This window comes from Phyllostomus hastatus, unplaced genomic scaffold (assembly GCF_019186645.2).
Source record: "Phyllostomus hastatus isolate PE091 unplaced genomic scaffold, TTU_PhHast_1.1 phas_contig_195, whole genome shotgun sequence".
Classification (NCBI taxonomy): domain Eukaryota; kingdom Metazoa; phylum Chordata; class Mammalia; order Chiroptera; family Phyllostomidae; genus Phyllostomus; species Phyllostomus hastatus.
Genome location: NW_025333706.1, coordinates 1,186,736 through 1,208,584, shown reverse-complemented (window position 1 = coordinate 1,208,584; position 21,849 = coordinate 1,186,736). Strand labels below are relative to the sequence as shown.

At 50.4% G+C, this 21,849-nt stretch overlaps 1 protein-coding gene across 6 annotated transcripts in view; it reads left to right on the top strand.

The window, feature by feature from the left end:
• Nucleotides 1–21,253, top strand: part of SEMA4D (semaphorin 4D) — a 113,247-nt gene extending 91,994 nt beyond the window's left edge. For 5 of the 6 annotated variants that reach the window (XM_045833869.1, XM_045833870.1, XM_045833873.1 and 2 more), the window contains 3 exons: nucleotides 3,142–3,314; nucleotides 3,403–3,446; nucleotides 4,315–6,534. In XM_045833869.1, coding sequence (XP_045689825.1) covers nucleotides 3,142–3,314; nucleotides 3,403–3,446; nucleotides 4,315–5,216 — 1,119 coding nt within the window. In that variant the 3' untranslated portion in view covers nucleotides 5,217–6,534. Of the gene's footprint in view, nucleotides 1–3,141; nucleotides 3,315–3,402; nucleotides 3,447–4,314; nucleotides 6,535–6,751; nucleotides 6,962–15,426; nucleotides 15,637–20,318; nucleotides 20,417–21,119 lie in introns of those variants that run through there. The other variant, XM_045833875.1, reaches the window with a different exon arrangement.
• Nucleotides 21,254–21,849: the final 596 nt, after the last annotated feature.

Below are 21,849 nucleotides of genomic sequence, written 5' to 3'. Positions count from 1 at the left end.
GTTTCTTTTTGTTTTTGTTTTAGGTGTGGTCATTAATAATTGTTGAGTTTGTTTTCATTTTACTATACATGTTTTTTATCTTCTTTTTCTTAGATAAGTCCCTTTAACATTTCATAAAATAAGGGCTTAGTGATGATGAACTCCTTTAACTTGACCTTATCTGAGAAACACTTTATCTGCCCTTCCATTCTAAATGATAGTTTTGCTGGATAGAGCAATCTTGGATATAGGTCCTTGCTCTTTCATGACTTGCAATATTTTTTTCCAGCCCCTTCTTGCCTGTAAGGTCTCTTTGGAGAAATCAGCTGACAGTCTGATGGAAACTCCTTTGTAGATTACTGTCTCCTTATCTCTTGCTGCTTCTAGGATTCTCTCCTTCATTTTTACCTTGGCTAATGTAATTATGATGTGCCTTGGTGTGTTTCTTCTTGGGTCCAACTTTTTTGGGACTCTTTGAGCTTCCTGGACTTCCTGGAAGTCTATTTCCTTTGCCAGAATAGGGAAGTTCTACTTTATTATTTGTTCAGATAAATTTTCCACTTGTCACTCTTCCTCTTTCCTTCTGGTACCCCTGTAATTCGGATTTAGACTGTTTAAAGATGTCCTGGAGGTTCCTAAGCTTCTCCTCATTTTTTTGAATTCTTATTTCTCCATTCTTTTCTGTTTGGTTGTTTCTTTCTTCCTTCTGGTCCACTCTATGATTTGAGTCCCAGTTTTCTTCCCATCACTATTGATTCCCTGTGCATTTTCCTTCATTTCTCTTATCGTATCCTTCATTTTTTCATCTAATTTGTGACCAAAATCAACCAAGTCTGTGAGCATCCTGATCACCAGTGCTTTGAACTGTGCATCTGATAGGTTGGCCATCTCTCAGTCACTTAAAAGTAGTGGTTCTGGGGCTTTCAATTCTGTTTGAGCCATCTTTTTTTTTTCTTTGATCTGGTCACACCAGTTACGTGTGAGGGGTGGGGCCTTTGGTGTTCACCAGGGCGGGGCACCCCAGTCACTGGCTTGTGACGTTGTGTGTGGGGGCGGGGTCCGAGAGGGAACAATGGCACTTGCTCTGCTCTCTGTCAGACCTCAGTCCCTTCCGGCACTTCCCCCAGCAAACTGGGCCCCTCTGGTGCCAATTCCCGTATGGGTGGGCTTGTGCATCCCGTGGGGCTTTCCAATGACCTCTCGTGTGAGGCTGGGAGTCTCTCCCTGCGCCTCAACTCCCACAGGTGTTTTCAATCAGTGCCCCAAGGCTCTATTTACCAGCGCTGTGATCCTGGGTTGCTCGCAGTGCCTTGGTTCACAATTCTTGCCTTGCTGGGTCTGCCATTTGCCGCCCCTCAGCTGAGGTTTACCAGCTGCTGCTTGCGCACTCAGGGTCCACTCGCTGTGGTCTTGCGCGCCCTGGATGCCATACACTCCTGGTCCCAACGCTCTCTGCTCTCCACACTGTGACCTGTGCCTGGCTGCCCAACTCCGCCCTTCCTACCGGTCTGGATGTACGGGTCTATTTTAACTTCTTGGTTGTCCGACTTCCATACAGTTCAATTTTCTGTCAGTTCTGGTTGTTATTCTGTTTCTAAATTATTGTTGTCCCTATCTTGGTTGTGTGAGGAGGCACAGTGTGTCTACCTATCTTGGCTGGAAGTATTTTTTGGAATAATTTTAAATTCAAGGAAGAGTTGGGATGATAGTACAGGGAATCCCCATAGGCCATTCACTCAGCACACGCCTGTTTTATCTGAGGGGTTCTGGTGGCCCAGGTCTCTTAGTGGATGCCCCACATTCCCACAATATCATTGTGGGCTCCAGAGGGGGCTCCCCAGGTGGCCCAGGCAATCCATTCTGTGTTGTATCATGTCCACGCTTTTGCTAGGGTCCCTTTGTAGCTCCTGATGGCCCTTTGAAGTTGCCTGCTTGGCCTCTTGCCCCAGGAGATTTTCCTCACCTCTGCAAGCCACATGACTCCCTAACTGTGCTCTGTGGTACCCTCACTCTTTCTGACCATGGCGGGCACGTGGCATCCTCTGCCCAGGTCTCTACTGACGTGCACAGGCAGGCAATGGGCCTGGTTTCTCTGCTGTCTGTCCCACAGTTTGACTGCATGGCAGAGGAGGGGACTTCCCTTCTTTTGGCTGTGCTTGTACCTGTTGGGTTTGTGACCTTCAATGCATCACAGGCCAGGAGATCTAGGACCAAATCAGGGACTTTGAGCTTCAGCCAGACTCTGAAGTTAATTAGACCTGTCCTCTGAGGATGAAGGCTGTTGTGTCTCATCTGAGTCAAAATACTAAGCTCTGTGTAAACTTGGAATCTTCTGATACTAATCAGAAGGTCTTTCTGGCATGTCAAGATGACATGTAGGCTCCCAGGCAAAGGAGAGAGTGAATACCAACAGCCGAATTACAAGTCCCAGATCTGCTCCAGTGGACTTGTATGGGGCCTTGTTCTAGCCAAGCTCAGTGGGGAAGTCAGCCAGCCCTGATGGCATGTGTGCCAGCTGTCTGCCAGCTCTGGGCACTGCCAGAGGGAGTCAGAGGGTGGGGACATCCCAAACCAAGCGTGCCAGAGCACCAAGGAGTCTGCTCTTCTCTGCTTCTGAGCGTGGCAGTCTAGTTTCCATCTGCATGTTCCTCCCTCATAAATGCAGACGTGTGACATGTGGACACCTCATCACTTTTATTTCATTTACTAACATGGTGTTCACTCTCCAGCGACCTTTGTTTGTGCCCCCTGCTGTGGGCTGGGTGCAGACACGGGACACTGCACTCTGCACTCTGGAGCTCATGCTGGGTTCTGAGGCTGTGCCCTGCAGCCTCTGGCCTTCAGTGAGACCAGATGTGTCCAGCTGGTGGGTCCTTCTCCCAGAGGGGGCTGAACAGGCTCAGAGATGTGCTCTGCTGGTGGTCGGAGGGTGGCGGATGCCTGGACATGGATGGAGGGGTTGGGGCCAAGGCCCAGTGCACCTGAGTTAGTGCGCAGATCTTGCTCGAAAATCATGCGCTGCTCATGGTTTCACACACTGCCCTCAGGTTTGTCCGGAATACGAGCCTGCCTTGCTCCTCCTGCAGGAGGCACTTTGTCACCCTCACTGTCATGTTCCTGGCTGCCTGGGGCCCACCCATTCTCATCTGTTTACACCCACAGGACAGAAGTTTTATCTATGCTGGTTCCAACTCGGGTGTGGTCCAGGCCCCTGTGGCCTTCTGTGGAAAGCACAGCACCTGCCAGGACTGCGTGTTGGCCCGGGACCCCTACTGTGCCTGGAGCCCTGCCAGGGCGGCCTGTGTGGTCCTGCATGAGACCCACAGCTCAAGCAGGTACCCAGCGGCGGGATGTAGGGCATGCAGGTGCTCCACCTGCCCCACCTTGAGAGCATGTGCCAGCTCTGTGCCCCTTGTTTTGCAGGGGTCTGATTCAAGAGATGAGCGGGGATGCGTCCACTTGTCCTGGTAAGTTGCTCATTCTCTTTGTGCTCCCTTCAAGATCGGCCAGTCTTGTAACCATTTCATGATGCTTTGGTGCTGTGGCATTTTGCATTTTTTTCTTGCTCTACTCAGAACAGAGGTCAAGTATCTTTTGGCAGACCTCGTGACCTTTCTCTGAAGCTTTTATTGCGGAAAAGGATGTTTGAAGCCACACAGTATTTATGTGTACTGGAAATCACTCGATCTCAAACTGTAATGTCTGCTCTTAAGATGCTTCTCTCTTCTCTTAGCTCGGGCTTATTAAATGAAACCTGTACCTCTTGTGAACTGGAGGAAAGATTAGTCCTCGAGCAGTCAAGTCAAGGCATGGGTAGTGTTTCCCTTGGGTGATACCACTCCCTGCCAGGTGTCCAGGTGTGTCCCAGTAGAAAGCAGACATGCCCATGGGCTCCTGCCTTCGAGTCCCTGACCTGATAGCTGTTATCAGTAACGATAAGTTTAGGAGGAGGAGAGCACCACTCAGGCTGATGTGTGCAGTGGCCACTAGCAAAAGCGTGTCATGTTTGACTCAGAGTACAGCTTCAGAACATGCAGCTGGCCAATGCTCAGCGTCCCTGCCTGGTGCATTTTCTCCTAGGAAACCAGGGTGTGAAATGGGATTTCTACTGCTCAGAGATGCCTCCTATTCTTTTGTCTCCATGATCTGCCATCTAGGACTCATCTTTGCTCTTTGGTCACACACGTCTTTATCTCCTTAGTTGTTCTGGAAGATTCCGTGTTGCTCCAGTGGGTGAAACTTCTGTGTCCTCTTGTGCATATTACCTATTTTTAAAAAGAATATAAGTAGCAAGCAGGGTTGTTGACGCTGTGCGCATTTATTTTGATGTTCCAGATAAAATTAAGGGAAGTTACCAGCAGCATATTTTCAAGCATGGCAGCACAGCAGAACTCAAATGCTCCCAAAAGTCCAACCTGGCGCGGGTGGTATGGAAGTTCCAGAATGGTGTTCTAAAGGCTGAGAGCCCTAAATACAGCCTGGTAGGTAGGAAGAACCTGCTCATCTTCAATCTGTCAGAAGGAGACAGTGGGGTGTACCAGTGCCTGTCAGAGGAAAGGGTCAAGAACAAGACAGTCTCGCAGGTGGTGGCCAAGCATGTTCTAGCAGTCAAGATGGTCTCATGGAGCCCGGTGGCCTCCTCCTCACCAGCCACTTGGACGGAAGGTATTAGGATCACCCCCGAAGTGTCAACAGGGCCCATCCAAGGCTCTTCTCCCCAGACCCCAGCTGTGCGGCTTACCACTCCTTCCAGCCTGGTGCCCACCAGTACATCCTGTGAACCAAAGATCGTTATCAACACAGTCTCCCAGGTCCAGTCTGAGAAGACAATGTATCTCAAGTCCAGTGACACCCGCCTCCTCATGTTCCTCTTCCTCTTCTTCTTTGTTCTCTGCCTTTGCCTCTTCTCCTACAACTGTTACAAGGGCTACCTGCCTGGACAGTGCCTCAAATTCCGTTCTGCCATGCTGCTGGAGAAGAAGCAACCCACCTCAGATTTCTCCGACTGTGAGCAGAGTGTGAAAGAGACACTGGTGGAGCAGGGCAGCTTTTCCCAGCAGAATGGAGGGCAGCCCAGGCCAGCCCCGGACACGGGCTATGAGACAGAGCAGGACACCATGGCCAGCAGAGTGCCCACCGACAGGGAGGACTCACAGAGAATCGATGATCTTCCTGTCAGGGACAAGCCGTTCGACGTCAAGTGCGAGCTGAAGTTTGCTGACTCAGATGGGGACTGAGGTGTTTCCTGTGGAGAGGTCTTTGTGTTCCCATGCAGTAACCTTGTCCTGTGCCATGTAGGTAGCCCATCCTCCGCAAATCTCAGTCTTGTATCTTTTCTCTTGAGTCGAACTTTGACTTGGTTTCTCTTTGTCCTTTCGGAACACGGCAAGCATTGCACCTGGGCTCCCTCGGTCAGTTGGAGCGCTGTGAGCCGTACCTGCAAGCAGCGGGAAGATGGCTGGACTGCCACTGGCCTGGGAAGAGTAGTACCTTGAGTGTCACCTCCTCAAAAAGCAGCCACTGAAAGATAATTTAATTCCAGATTGGAAATGACTTTTTAGTTTATCAGATTGGTAACTTATCACCTGTTGTCCAGATTGGCACAAAGCTTTTCTTCTGCGTAATTATTTTTTAGGATTTTGCTTTAATTGTGTTGGAGTCTTAGGTCATTTATTTTTTAAATTACTAAAGCAGATATTTTAATATTCAGAAGATGTACATCTTCTAGATTTTGTTGTATGTTTGGATAAGATATGGCTTACGTTGCTTCAGATTCTCAGGGATAAACTTAATTTTGCTAAACACGTTCTTTCTGCTTTTAGAAATGCAGACAAAACTGTCTTTTGAGCACACTGACTTTTTCTTTTTAATTTCTTCAGGGAAGCATCATTTCAGAGAGATTTTCTTTCTATACTTTTTTCTCTTTTTAACTCTTGAAGAGAAGGTGTGGAGGCATCCCACGACCACCAGGCAGGGCTTTGAGTGAGGGGTGGTGGCCCCACGGGGCAGAGCTGGGCTGGCCCAGAGCCGAGGGGACAGGTATTTCACACTCCACTGCCTGTGGCCACTGGTCACAGCCTCCCGTCCCGACAGACTCTGGTTGTCTGAACATCTTTTCTTTTTGCTTCCACTTCACACCTCTTACCCACCCAGACTTTCCACTTGGCTGACCTGAGCCATCCACAGGTAGAAGAGAGCTGGGCAGCAGGGAAGGATGGGCCTGTGTCCACAGCTGCCCACAGACACTGCTGTGGCAGACCTGCGTGGCCTGGCACTGTCTTTAAGATGTGACGAGTGGTGCAGTTTAACATCGTTGACCTCGCACTCCACCTCCCGCTGTCCAAATACCCACAAGAGACTTTTTTCCATGGCAAAGAGCAATAAACTCTGGATTTGTGTGTGCCTGTGTGGACAGTCTCATCTTCCAGCATGATAGGATTTGACTGTTTTGTGTAAACAGTTGTGTTTTATAAGATTTACTTTGTTTTTATTTTTCTACTTTGAATTGTATACATTTGGAAAGTAACCAAATAAATGAGAAGCTTATATCCTAAATGTGGGCACGTGCTTTACTGAGGCCATGGAGCCTTCCTCTGGAAGGGTGTGATGGGCGGGATGGATGTCTTGTCCCTTCCATGTACGCCTAGGCAGGAGGCCAGGACAGTGCTGGGTACCTTTTTCTTCCTGACCTTGTTTTCCTTTTCTGCATGTGGTGTGTTCCTGATGACTTCTGTCTCAGTACCCTCTCTCTTTTCTGTCCTCTGTCTCACAGCCTCATCTCCTATGCCCTTCCCTCCTCCGGGGCCCTCTTCCCTGTCCTGTCTGGGCCCTGACTCATCTTCCTCTCCCCGAAGCCCCTGGCTGGCCTTGGGCTCCAGGCCTGATAGCCGCCCGAGGGTCACCTTGCTGCCGCCCTTCCTCAGTGACCAGGCCCAGCACGTGCATGCCCTGGGGACCTTTCATCTCTTCTGCCAGGCCACAGGTGAGCGGGGCACCTGTCCAGGTGGGGGGCGGGGCTGCAGGGGCCTCCTTCAACAACACTACCTTTCTGGCTCTGTACCTCAGTGATCCATAGCTATTGCTCTGAGCAGCTGGGCCCAACCAACTTGTCCCGTGAAGGCTGCATGTTAACTGTTTTAGGCTTAGGCCAGAGTTTCTGTCCCACTTGCTCAGCTCTGCCCTTGTGGCTTGAAAGCTTCCAGTGAGTGGAAGCTGTGCATCAATCAGACTATTTATAAACACCAGCCATGGGCCAGACGTGGCCCAAAGACTGAGGCTTACCAATCACTGGTTTATAGCAGCAATTTTCAACCTTTTTCATCTCATGGTGTGCAAAAAGCTGATTACAGCAGTTGAAAATCACTGGTTGATAGGATTATTTACATGTCTGAAAACAATCTGGGTTTGAGGATTTTGGATGTTTCAAAAATTAACTTCAGAACCTCCAGAATGGGAATTGTTTTAATGACTTGCTTGGTGATGCTTAAATGCAGAAAAGACCATACGTATAGTAGATGCCCCTCAGACCCGGAGGCATTCATTGGATAGTACTGGGATGAGACATCAGCACACCCACCTTTGGAGCCTGTGTGTGGGCATCCAAGTAGCCACAAAGAGAAAACAAGACACTACAGCCTTGGCAGTTCCATCCTTTACTGAGAGGAGGAATGAACTTAATAAGGAAAAAAAGCAAATCCTGTTTTGTTTAGTTTTTTGAGGTTTTAAACTATGAGCAGCTAAGAATGTCAAGCTGCTGCTTATCTCCCTGTTGAGTAAGCTCACTGGGCCTCTGATCGTCCTCTTGTCTGCTGTGAATCAACACACCTGTGGCCACTGGTGTTGAGCCACCAGGTGTTGTGCAGGGCCACTGATGGCTCTGCACAGGCCACGGGTGGTGGGCAGGGGAAGTTGCCTAAGAATGGGAGGTGGTAAAGCCAGACTTCAAGGACAAGTCCACATGGCCCAGGCTTGTGCTCTGGGCTAGGCCCCTGGCTACTGCTCCTGCACCAGTTATTCCCTTGGGGCAGCACCCAAGAATTGCTCCAGCCCCTGGGCCTGGCTTCTGCAGGCATACTGGCACCCTTCTTTTCTGTGGGAAAGTGGGGAAAACGGTGCTGGGTTCCTACTACCTGGTGGAGGATGGATGCAGGCAGGCCCTGTGGTTGAGAGCCATGCATTTTTTTACATGTGAGCTCTCAGGTATGTGTTACCTGTTCTCTGGCTGTGTGCATGCACATGGCCTCTGGGGTGGGGAAAAGGTGAAGACTGGGCCCTGGGAAAACAGATTTTGCAGCTGGATCAGAATGAGAAGCTACTCTGGGTATTTCAGACACGGGGAGTTTAGTGCAGGGGCTTTAGTTACAAAGATTATGGAAGGCTTGGGGGCCAAAGGGAGGTAAGGGTCCTCAAAACATAGTAAATACACTGCAGGTGGCCTCCTGTGGCTGTTGGGCAGGAGCAGTGAGGAGTCAGAGCAGCCCTCGCCCCACCACATGGCCATGCCTTTGCTACACTTGCTGCTGAGGGGCTTCAAGAAGCCTGCCCATTTTCTGTGAGCGCCTATATGGTTGGTCCTAGAGGAGCACTGGTGGCCTTGCAGCCCAAGCAGGTAAAGTGGACAGAGGGAAGTGAGGAGCCAAGTGGGTAGTCCCCTCAGTACCGCTGATCTGGGATGGCAGGAGGAGCAGGTGCTCAGGGTGGGTGGACCAGGGAAACAGAGGCCCCCAGCCCTACACCGCCCTCCTGTTCATAGGTTTACTGTTTCTTTCCAGAGTCATTTGCCCCACCTTGGACCTTCCCTAGTTTCACTGAGGCCATGACCTGAGACAGTGGGGTGGACTGGCCTTTCTAGGGAGCCTGTTGTGAGCCATCCAGGAGAGGGTGCTCTTTAGGTCCTGTTCAGGGTCAAGGCTACCCCAAGGGGTCCAAGGCTCTGCATTTCTCCCCAACCGGCTGAAGTCTGCAAACTGAACATCTTATACACACACATACACACTGTACACATGCCAACACACACTGCACATGCCACACAAACATGCCCCATATGCACACCTCATAAACCACACACAAACACACCCCAAACACATACACACTCTACACTACACACATCACAAACACCATACACCCCCATGCATGTCATGCACACCACACACAGCACATGTACAATACTGCATGTACAGCACATACTCCACACACACCACACAAACTACACACACAAATATATACACCACACCACACCCCCATCTGGGATCTTTGGAGCCTCCTGGAGATAGGGTGGTGCCTGCAGCTCCCCCAAGAACAGATCCTCTTTGGCAGCATGTGAGGGAAAAGTGAGTGCACCAGATAGTGCTAGGGGAGGGGAGGCCTCATACCAGACCACCACCTCACATCCTCATGTGGCCTTTGGCAGCCCTGAAGCCCTGCTTCTACTCCATGCTCTAGAGAGACTCCCTTCTCTGCTCTTTTCAGCAGGCAGAAACCAGGCAATGGCCCTCATGGGACTCACTGATGGGCCTTCAAACACCCACTCCTCAACCTGCTGCTCCTCAAAGCAATCTGCTATTGACACATGAAGCAGATGAGTGGGACCCTCTGTCTGAGGCCCTGCACAAGCCTCTTTCTGGGCCTGTTCTGCCACAGCCATAGGCATTGGGTGACTCCAGTGACACATCCAATCTAGGCATGTGTTGCCCTTCGCTCCTAAACCTGGTGCACAAGCCAGTGCTGGTTCACTGTGCAGTGTGGTTGTTCAAGCAGATAGTTAACGTGGCAGTGTCTCCGGCCACCCCAACCCCTGAGTCCTGGAAGGTGGCGGACTAAAGGCCAAGTCACTCTTCAAGCCACAGTCTACACAAGTGTTGGTTGATGCCTCTACAACCAAGATTCCTCCCTTTCCAGGTGACTTCCTGTGAAGTCACCACAGAGCTCAGTTTATGAAACCATGACACAGGGGCTCAGGCTCTGGCCTAGCTAAGGCCAGGTAGGCTTCTAAAGGGTGGCCACAGCCTCAAAGCTCAGTGACTCTGATCACCATCTTCCCTCTGTCTTCTGACCTTCTCGGTGTAATGTATGTATATGTACGTGTTTGCACGTGCATGCCTATATGTGCATTTGCATGTGTATTATGTGTATGCATGTATGTACATACTGATGTGTATGTGTACAATTGTGTGTGTTCTTTTTTGGCCCAAAGCACCCTGCACATTGTGCTGTGGCCATGCCTCCACTTGGCCTGAGGCCTGAACATGGCAAGAATTCTGGGTTCTGGAGTGGTCGTCCGAACTGCTGTCTTCCATCTGGAAGGGATCCACATGCGCTATGCAGAGTTAGGGGAATACTGAAAAGGAAAGAAAAGGGGGTCCTGAGCTGAAGAAATAAGTAAGCATGCAGTTGTTTTACTTTTCTGAAATAAAAAATCCATGCTCCTTGTGGCAAAATTAGAATTGCACAGATAAGCAATGAAATAACCCCACTGCCTACGCATAAGCACATGTAGCTTTGTTATAAATGTGGACAAAGAGGTGGTAGCAGTGGATAGTGATGTGTCCATATTCATGCATATGCAAATCATGTACTTGCATATGCATGTCTATAGACACAGAACTAGATCTATATAATTTCTTAACAAATGTGAAATCATTCTCTACCCTGTGGGTCCTACCCCCATCCTTGATATGACTGTCCTAAGTCATAGCTAGACCAGTGTCATTTTTAAAGCTAAGAATGGACCTCCTATACCTTAGGTAACATTTAGATATTCAGGTTTGGATGGCCTTTTATGTATTAACTGCAATGTCAGTGTTCAGAGCCTCATTGGCCCCTGGGGTCAGAGGGGCAGCAAAAGGAGGCCTGGGTTTCAGGAGGGTCCCAGTGTCCAAGCTCCTCCAGGGACCGTTGGTGCAAGTGTGTGTGTTGGGGCTCCTGAAAGGCCAAGGATGAGCTATCGGGGGTAGTTGACTCAAGAGTTGGTCATTTGCCAGAAAGGGCCACCTCTCCACATTGGGGCAAGGTGGTCCATCATCACCTTGCTAGAGTCTCAGTGCTTAGCATGTTTGATGAGGTGGTTTTTCCAGAAGCTGAGTCTCTTCTCTGTTGTGTGATAATCCATATGCCTTCACAATAGAGTGGTTCTGCCCTGTGGTTCCTCAGAGTCTCCTGTGTGCAGGAGTTTTGATCACAGAAGGGGACCCCCCATGAAGCTAGGAGACCATGTAGACACTCTTCATACCTCCTCAACATTGTCTGTAAAGCATCTTTGCCAGGTATAGTCCAGCACTTGAGACACACTGAAGAGGACAGCCAAAGAAATTGGGTGGTGGAGACCTGGCAGAGCACCTTTCCCCTTCCCAGCTGGGTCTGCCTGATTTCTGTGCCTTTGTGGACTCCAGGGCCTGCAGGGCAATGCATGATCCTGGGAGTCTGGCGTGAGTGTCTTTGGCGCATGCAGTCTCGGGGTGCTTCGAGAATGTCCCCCCAGGGGTGTACCCAGGCTCCTAGTTGCTGGCAGGACCCTAGGCATGGGAATGGGTGGTAGGCTAACTCACTGGCAGGTGGCCCTGGGGTTGGGGTAGACCACATGCATGGGGCACCAGGAGGAGGCTTTCCTGCGTAGAACTGTGCTGACAGCCAGGAGGCACCTGGCAGGGATGTGGCCCCAGTACTTGGGGTGGATCCCATAACATCCCCTCCATTTGGGCTCTCAAGCTCCCAATTCCAGGATAGGTTGGCCTCACTACTCAGGAAGAAGCCACTGGTGTCAGGGTTTCTGGTTTTGTCAAAAAATAGAATCAGCCCTGGCTGATGTGGCTTAGTGGATTGAGTGCCAGCCTGCAAACCAAAGGGTCACTAGTTCAATTCCCAGTCAGGGCACATGCCTGGGTTGCAGGCCAGGTCCTGAGTAGAGGATGTGCCAGAGGCCACCACACAGTGATGTTCCCTACTCTCTCTCCCTTTCCCTCCCTAAAAATAAATAAATAATTTTTAAAAAAAAGTAGAACAAGCTCCGCACCAGTGGCCTCCTCATATGATGTGGGCCGTGGTAAGGCAGGAAGGCGTGGACCCTGAGGTAAATGCTGGGAACAGAGGCTCCCACCAGCCCCTGCCCACAGAGGCCACTTCAGGGCAGCCATGGTGACAGGCCCCTCATGCTGAATTTCCATGGGGCAAGCTCCTGTGGGATAGATAGGTTTGGGCTGCCTGGGTCTCCACTGCTGTCGCAATGTGGTGACCCTGCTGACCAGTTTTAACTTTCACTTTCCCTCTCTCTCTAATTTCCTCTGCATTCAGAATGAGTTGGATAGTTTTTTTAAAAAGAATAAATGGAACGTAAGTACTTCTTGAACATTTTTGCTTTACTGTGGTTAAATACACATTTAAAGAATATTTAATGATGATTAAGGATGTCCTCATGACAGAGGTGCAAATGGTGTTTTTCGTACTGTTCATGTCCCAGGAGCTGTGGTTTCTGGGGAACTTTGCCCATGAAAGGTCCCAGCCCATGTGGTTGGGGTGATGAGTCAGTCCTCAGCTCAGGCCACCCAGGTTCCTCATTCCAGCATTGGTTGTGAGAACCTTCCAGAAACTACTGTGACCCATCTCAGGGGCTCCAGGCCAGGGGGTGTCATCAGCAGTCAGTACTAGGGGGTGAGGAAGGAGACTGAGCCTTTTTAAAACTTACCCCAGTGTCTGGTCAAAGCAAAGTGTTTTTCTTGATTATAATGCCTCACAAGAATCAGTTTTTAAAGTGAGAGTCCACTGAGATGCCCAGCAGCCAGAGGCCAAACAGTGTTGTGTTGTGAAGTACATTGGGCAATTACGGTTGTAGATACAGGTGTGTGTAGACCTGAACATGCCGATGTGCAGAAGAAGATAAGTGTGTATGTTCACATGTGCCTGTGTGCCTTTATGTGCATATATGGAGAGAGTTATCTATGGGCAAAGCACAAAACCACAAAAAGTTATAGTGGCAGAGTAAGAAAATAAAAACAAGTGAATAACCTGGGAAGGTTTGTCCACTGGGCCAGGACAGCCAGTGGGCTGCTGTGCAAAGCACTTTTGAACAACTTTCAGGAAATTCCTTTTGGGTCTATGGCACATTCCTTTTTTTCAAGATAGCATTTTGTTTTTATTATAAAAGTACTGTTTGTTATAATGAATTTGGAAACTCCAGGAAAGTATAAGAGTGACCTAAAATTAAACTACCGAAAGGTAGTCACCGCTAGCATTCTGGCCATTTTTAGGCCTTTTTTCTGCATATATATGAATGTGTCCTCACACATGTACCCATAATGTTACTTCTTTTCTGTGTTGCTAAATCTTTTTCTTAAACATGATTCCTAATAAATGACAACACAGTAGCTGTCACGTCACTGATGGGACTCCTCTTGGACATTTCCCAACTTCTCACTCACAGACACAGTGTCAGTACTCCTCCATGGGGTCCGATCATCCACTCAGGAATTATTCTCAGGACTGTGAGGTTCAAGGATCTGACCTTCCCTGGGGAGGAAGTTTCTCTGCAGATCCTGCCCATGGTAGAAGGCTGATGAAGGGACTGCACAGGGGTAAAGAGGTGCCATGAGGGGACCTGATGATGCTAAGTATCCACGGAAAATAATCTTTGTTAAAGTAGAAGTCCCTCCTCTTTTCTAAAAGACATACCAAGTGTCTGCCCAGCACCTTGCCCTCCTAGGGTGGTGTTCAGGGTCTCCTCCTCCACCTCTTCTTCCCTCTGCATCTGGCTGTGAACACACTCCCACACACACACACCCAAACATCTGTTGCTGTCTGTGCTGGTTTGTTAATTGCTCTGCTCCTTGATATGTTTTCTCTACTCAGTGGACTCCAGCCACAGGAAGGCAGGTGTAGTTCTTTCAGCTGCTGTCTTCTACAAAGGCACATTTTATTTCATCCTTCCTAGATTGGGTGGGCATCTAGGAAGAATCTGGCCTTTAAAAACTGAGTCTTAGGTGGTGTGATGATCAGGTGGGGCAGCCCTGGCCTGCCTGCAGTAGGTGGAGTCCACACAGACTAAGAGACACTTGTCAGGGAGCCAGGTCCCTGGGCAAGGGGGCTGGTGGTGTCCCCTAGTCCATGCTGTTGGGGTGTCTGCCCAGCGTAGATAGAAGTGAGGGGCAGCAGAAGGGTCAGCATGCCTGGAGGGAATCTGGCCTCCATCATTGCTCTCATTGAGCTATGACTGGCCTGGGCTTCTGGGGTAGATCAGGCTGCTGTGGCCATCTGGGCCTGTCCTGGCTTTTGTGACTGTCCTGATTTAGTGGGTCTGCACATACCCCAGCAGGAGCTTGGTGGTGCTCAGTCTTTTCTTCAGCAGACCCCAATGGAAACCAGTGTGTATACAGACCACAGTGGAGGTGTCCTGCTCCTTTGTCCTTCAGTAAGGATGGAAGTTGGGCCTGTCTTAGCACAGCCCCTGGCCCAGGGCTGAAGCCTAAAACCCACAGGCCCACCCAGCTGCTCTGTAGATGAAGAAGTGGCCACAACAGGATGTTGCCAGTGCTGGGACCAGAAGCCAGGTCTTGCCTGTATCTTGCTTCTGGCTCTCCATGCACTGCTCTTCACGGCCCACCCTCCTCTCCCCTTAGTACTAGGCTGGAAGCTGGTCCCTGGTCCCAGTGGCAGGAAGCCCAGGTGCCTATGCTACATTCCTGGCCCACGGCTGGCTAAACAGAGCTGAGGCCCGACCAGGGGTGGAAGAAAGGTCGGGGGAGGGACCCATTCTCCATTCTCCTCCATGTCTTTATTTACATGGGACGGACCCTTTGCTCATCTTAGTGCTCTGGTGCCTGTCCCCTGGCCTACCCAGCTCTTCGGGACAGTCGCACCCACTTGCTTGTCAAGGCACAGCCAGGTCCCGTGAAAGGCAGGAGCTCTGGCCACTTGTTTGGTGGGGATAGTGGGTGTGGCTCTGAGGAGGCAGAAGCTTTGGCTGAAGGTGGTGGCATCAGGACTGGGTGATGGTGGGGGTGGGGGGATTGAAGTGCCCAGGCCCAGAGCACCAGCACAGAACAGACCCCTGCCCCCAGAGCACTACCACCATGCACTGCACTGGGTGCACAGCTCATTGAGAAAGGAGAAGGGGGTGCAGGCCCTGATGGCCTAAGCATGTGTTCAGGGATCACAGCGTGCAGACACATTTTGAGAAACACATCTGAGGGAGGCCAAGGAGCAGGCACACAGGGTAGTGAGGGCACTGAACATGTATGTCTATTTCTTCTGGGGTCACTGGGGACCACAGTAGGCCTGGGGCCTACTCCAGGGGCAGGCCAGGGACAGAGCTGAATGCTGTCCTGTCACTTCAAGTGCAGCTGAGACCACTGAAATCCCCAATCTGAGTGGCTCCCAGCCCCTGCCCCTGCACCAGGGCAGTTTCTGTGGGTCCCTGTGGGGTCCTGGGACACAGGGTGGAGCTGGCCTGTGTGCCCCCAGGTCCTGCGGATGTTCGCTTTGTCTGGGAGAAGAATGGGCACAAACTGGAGACATGTGTCCCCGTGCAGACCCACACACTTCCAGATGGCAGGGCCTACATGCTCAGCTGGCTGCGGGACGCCATCCATGAGAACACCGAGTACCGCTGCTCCATCCTTTCATCAGTGGGGAGCCAGACCTCCCAAGTGCAGGTCACCGTGATGAACCATGGTAAGTGGTGCCCCTTTCACCCTGACCGTTCTGCAGCTCTCTCCTGGGCTAGGATTTTTCACTGTTTACTCTGTGTCTCCAACAGCAGGCTTGTGTGGTGACATTTCAGTCTGGCTGTCACTAAGAAAAATGAAAGTTCATCTTCAGCCTACCTCCCCAGGCCACAGATGCTTGTCTCCCATCCTCCCCGAGTGTGTGTGACATTATTGGGTTGGCTGAGTCCTGTGGGCCTGTTACAATGAACCTTCCTGTGCTTTTGTTTCCTGTGTAGGTACTACTGTGCTGAGCTCCATCTGCTTGGTTCTGAGTTCTTAATTTTACACCAGACTCTGCAGTTGTCTTAAGTCCCTGCTCAGCACAGACTTAACTGGTATCCTGTCCTCAGCCTCCCAAACTTCTGCACGAGGGACCAAGTGCCTCCCTTGGCTAACGCCTGGAGACTGGAGGGTCTGTTTCTTGGACTTTGGACTGTGTGTCCTGTGTCCCAGGCACACTTTCGTTTTTCTGTGAAGTTTGTCCTCCAGCCCACCTCAGACAGGGCATCTGGGAAGTCCCTGTTTCCACAGCCTATGTTTCTCCTCTGTCTTCATGCTTCAGATGAGAGTTTGGCTGGGGGAACAATTCTGGCCTAAAGTCATTACCTCTGTGTCTGAAGGCTTGCTCCACGAAGCCAAGGTCTGGGGAACCTCTGGCTCCCAAACCTTGCCTATGACTATATATGAGCACTGTCATTTTTAGCACCATGCAAGTTCAGGTTTTTATTCCTGGAGAGCCCATTACATATAGAAGCCCCTGCCCTTCAATTCTTGGAGGTTTTCTTGAACATTTGCTCACTGTTCTTCACTTCATTTTCTGTTCTCTCTCTGAAAATACTTTCCAAGATCCTGGGGCTACTTGGGCTGGCCCACTACCCGTCCATCATCTGTTATCTGTCATCTCTCCCTGTTTCCCTCTACTTCTGACAGCTTTTCTAAATTTTATCATGCACACCTGTACTGAGCTTTCATCTCACTCTCACATTTTTATTAGTAAGAGCTTTGTATTCTGTTCTCATTAAATTCTGTTCTTGTTTCATGGATATAGTATTCTTGCTTCACTCTATGAGGGTATGGATTGATTTATTCTGTTTCCTTCTCCCTCCAAGTTTCCTTTTCTGTTTGTTTTGTGTCTTCTCTTTCTCTCAGAAGTCTCCTGGCCCCTGATTGTCTGTTTACATTTAAAAAAGAGGGACAAAGATCCCTTCTGCTGAAGTCCTTTCTACCCAAGGTGTGGTCTTTGTGCTGGCAGCATTAGCATTATCTGGGAACTCATTGGAAAACTGGTTAAAAATGCAGAGTACCGGGTCTGGCTCCAGATCTGCTGAACCAAAGTTCTCCAGGCGATTCCTGTGTGCACCAACATCAGAGAAACCAGTCTGCCTAGTACTTTTACAGAACAGGGCCAAGCAGGGGTACAATATACTGTTACCAAAAGGACCCCCCACTAGGTTCACTATGCCCACCGCCAGAGGAAAGACGTCTCTGAATGCCAGAGATTTATGAAAAGGAAAAGAAATGTTTATTTAAAGCTATACAGACTTAAAGTAGTGACCCAATGTCTTCATTAAAATATTAAAGTCTTTTAGGATACCCACAGACGCACACAGTCCTTCCTTCTCCCCCTGCTCTAGTCCAGGGTACCGTATCTCAGGGAAAGAAGCAGAAGCCTGTGATTCAGGCTCCCGGCACCATCAGCTGTGTCGCCGCCATGATCTCCAGTTAATCCAAAGCCATGTGGCACCTTCTCATGGTCCACCAGCAAGAGTCCTTTCACCCCTTTTCTCCCAGGCAAAGCCTCTCCTGCTTCCTAAGCCACGTGGCAAAAGGAAGCACCCCAAAGCCACATGGTCCTCACTCTCACCAAAGCTGCAGGGGTCCCCACTCTGCCAAAGCCATGTGGTTCCCTCTTCACATGGCTGCTGAGTCTGGGTTTAAATCCCCATGACAACCTTCCTCTGCACCCCCATTTCCCACTTCTCCTACAATCAGTTACACCTGCCAGCATTCTTGTATTCTTCCAGGTTTACTGGGCTGCAATTATAAGTCTGGGCAGTTGTGGCCCCATGGCATGGAGCCAATCTTCTCCAAGCTCTCACTCAGGAGCTGTAACCAGGGGGAGCTGCCCCCCAGTTACATCTTGGGTGGAAGTCACTTCCATCCCCCTGGCCCAGAGCATGGCCACAGCTGTTAAACATATCTATGTAACCAGTTAAAGGTTATAGATATGTTAAATGACCACCCAGAGGTTAGCTGCAAAGCTGTTGCTATGCAAAACAGCTCTCAATGGCCCTGCTCCATGTCTCCCTTCCCCCAACTCACACCTGAAGGGGGGAAAGGGGTGAGGACATCCTAATATTTTCTGGACACCTTGATTTCTGGACCCCATGCCAAATCCCTATTTGGTGCTCCCCCTCTTGGCTGCACCCTGTTACAGTACCTCTTCACTTTCCCATGTGCTATAGTCTTCTGGGGGCATCCAGTTGCAGCCCACACTTAGAGCAACAGGCCCTCCAGGATTTCTGTTGGGATGTCAGTGGGGACTTAGCTTAGGCAGGAGGCCAGGGCCTTGTCATTTAGTATGGAAACCAGTGAACCTCTATGCTTTCAGCGCAAGTCCCACCCTCAGCAGAACGTGCCCAAGCACTCCCGTCCTGTGTCCTCTGAGATGGACCAGTTTCTTGTGGAGCAAGGGAGGGAACTTCCCTGGCTGGGTGGAGTAGGAAGGGCCATGGGGGACATGATTCTGCTTCTAAACAGTTTTTGAAGAGAGCTGCTTGTTAGCTCCGTTGCAGCACACCCGGGTTCCAGGCCATTCTGTGAGATTGCTCCTTGGTTTCCCCATTCAGCCTGGGATTCAGCTTCCTTAAGTCAGCGGTTTCCAGTGGCCCCTCTGCACTTCAACTATCATGCTTTTGCTGTTTCCTCTGCTCGTCAGTTTTCAAAAGTATGTATGTGTATGTAGATAGATATTTAAATTGTTCTCTTTTTTTGTCATTTTAACTAGGGTTTTGGAGGCAGAAAAAACCATTGTAGAAATTCACTACCACCCAGAATCTCTGGTCTTTTCATTTCTGTAAAATGTCCTGCCTGTTGCTGTCAGGGTAAAACAGAAAAATCGTGTAAATGTGCTGTGAACTGTGATGTCTTATCCAGGAGTTAGGTGAGCAGTGCTGTCAGTAGCTAGGCAGCTGAAGCCCATTCATGTGTGTTTGTTTTTGCATACTTCCCAAAGGCAGAGCATACTGGGTCTCTATCCTAGGAGATTTTTTAAAAGTATTGTATTTATTTTATTTTTAGAGAGGGAAGGGAGGGAGAAAGAGAGAGAGAGAGACATCAATGTGCAGTTGATGGGGGTCATGGCATGCAACCCAGGCATGTACCCTGACTGGGAATTGAACCTGTGACACTTTGGTTCGCAGCCTGCGCTCAATCCACTGAGCTATGCCATCCAGGGCTACATGTGTGTTTTTTTAAAGATTTTATTTATTTATTTTTAGAGAGGGGAAGGGAGGGAGAGAGGGAGAGAAACATCATTGTGTGGTTGCCTCTCTCGCACTCCCTAATGAGGCCCTGGCCCGCAACCCAGGAATGTGCCCTGCCTGGGAATCGAATAGATGACCCTTTGGTTTGCAGGCTGGCTCTCAAACCACTGAGCCACACCAGCCAGGGCCCACTTGTGTTTTACCTCATCTAAGTCAGTTAGTTGTCTTAGGAGATACGAACTGTTATCCCCAGTTGGCAGATGATGAAAATTAAGTGACTTGCCCAAGGTCACACCACTCCCAGCCAGTACAGAGCAGGACCTGACTTCGATGGTTGGACTTGCTTGGGTAAGTCACTCTACAGATACCAGACATAGCCACAGTGAAGACACCTCAGCATTTTCTTATCTCACCCAGACCTTACTGAAGGTATGGGAGCAGGTATGGGAGTAGGACGTGCTGTGTCAGGGGTTCCTGCAGGGCCCTGCAGTAAATGACCACAGGCTGCAGGCAGGCTTTCAGGTCTGCTCAGGGTATGACCTCTGCTTCCTGTCTGAGGGGAACAGGTTCTTGTACCCTTTTTCTGAGATAACTGGGATGTACTATTTTTTGTCCAGAGCAACAACACAGCTCATTTTTGTTTTTGTAAGGAAAAACTGACTCAGGGTTGTGCCATCAGACATCCCTGTAAGTAACTCATAATCCAGGATCAAACACTTGGCAGGCTGTGAGGATCCAGTAACAGGTGATGTAATGTCCCCAGAATGCACACTGTTTGCTGGCCTACTGGGAGACCATGAGCTGATTTCTGAGCCTCAGCCCTGCCTACCCGAGGCCCAGGGTCTCTGCATCACTCCAAGAGGTATGAGAGGTTAACCCCTCTCTTGCCGGAGCAAAGTGCCAGTGAGATGTGGAGGACAGGGCCAGCATGCCATGGAGAGCAACTGCCACCAGAGCTGGTAGCCTGGAGAGGGGCAGCAGTGGGGAATAACTGGCTGTAGAAGTCCCCACCACCTGGCTTCAGGCTTGGCTCAGCCCAGCAGTGGGGCCTCTGCAGAGGGATGGTCACCTACCACTCACTGGCACTTACCCCATGGTGAGCATCCAAAGTGCCACAAAGGCCTACAGAACTCAGACCTTGAGCCCCACTTCTGTCTTGCAGAGGTGACCCAGCAGGAGAAGTGGACCAGAGAGCTCGCTGCCTGGAGGGCCATAGTTGGGGAGCATGACCGCATGATGCAGAGCTGGAGGAAGGTGTGGGTACGTGGCTCAAGGGCAGCCGCCCCTCTGAGGGGATTGCTCGGGGCCCATTCTGCCAGTGGGTGGGCCCTCACGGCAGACTCAAGTCAGGAAGGACAAGAGGGATGTGGGTGCAAAGGGCAGAGTCAGTTGCTTCTAGTTAGATGTATCCCCATGAATATCCCCACCTCCTAGACAGAGCAGGAAACCTGAAGCAGGTGGGACATTGGGTGCTGGTGAGAGCAGTTGATTGTGGCCTCAGCACTTGGCTGGGCATCAGCTGGGGGAGCCCCAGAGGTTGCAGGCACATGGGCAAGCAGCGTGCCCCATCCCAGCATAGAGGGTGACAGAACAGGCATTCCCAGGCAGACCCCAACAAGGCAGAGGCATCCGGCCCTGGATTCCCTTCTTGGCCACCACCTCAAGGCTAGACAACAAGATTATCATGGGGAGGAGTGGTCAGCTGTGACAGTTCAAACCTGAGGTCCTACAGTGTCCTGGGTGAAAGGGCTGTCTGTGCAAGTCCCTCCTTGTGGCTAGCAGGCTGTTTGTGACTCCTCCAAGCCTAGCCTTCCCACAGGGTCCCCTCCTAGACCCAAGGGAGAGCACACAGGACAGGGGACTTGAGGCCTTTGCCCGTACCTGAGACAGTCTTCGGGGAAAGTGGGTAAGAGCAGGAAAGGCCCGCTCTCCTGACAAGAATTTAAACACATTGTTCTTTCAGGAAAGCTGTAACAAGGATACCTTCTAGCCACCAGAAGACAGTGCTGACCAATGCCACCTGCCACACGCCCTGGAGAGGCCCAAAGGCAGGGAGCTGTCTCTTGCCTGCTCAGATGCAGCCTTGGGGATGAGAGCAAAGGAAGGCAAAGAGCCCCAACTGGACCTATGAGAGTAGCTGGAACTTGTTTGCAAATTAGGTGCTTACATGTGACAGGAGGTCTGTCTGGCAGAAGCCGGAAACCAGGATGGTTCATGGGCTGCAAACAGACTGGTTGAGGTAGCAGTGTGCATGACGGCTCCTTGCCAGAAGCACTGTTGTTATCCTCTACAAATCACTCACTCGTATGTGATTAGAGTAACTGCCCAGAACAACTGATGGTGTCAGCACAGGCCCCTCCTACAGGATTCACTGCTACAAATGGAGCCTGCCTCTTGTCCCCACCTTCAAACTCAGCCACTTTACCCTGAGGTGCACTATAGTGGAGAAAAGGCAAGACTCCAAAAAAAGGTGCCTTGACCTTGAGTGACGCTTAGGCTCATAGTGGGAGCTGGCACAGATTTGACGTCTTTGTGGCCATCCTTACTAATCTTATAGTATCAGACTGTAAAGATCTGAGTGTACACTGTCCACTTGCAGCATCGGCCATGGGCATCAAGCTTCTCCGAGGCATCTCCTGGTGCCATGTCGTTTTCTTCACAGTGGGTTGATCTGATGAGGGGACTGTTACACC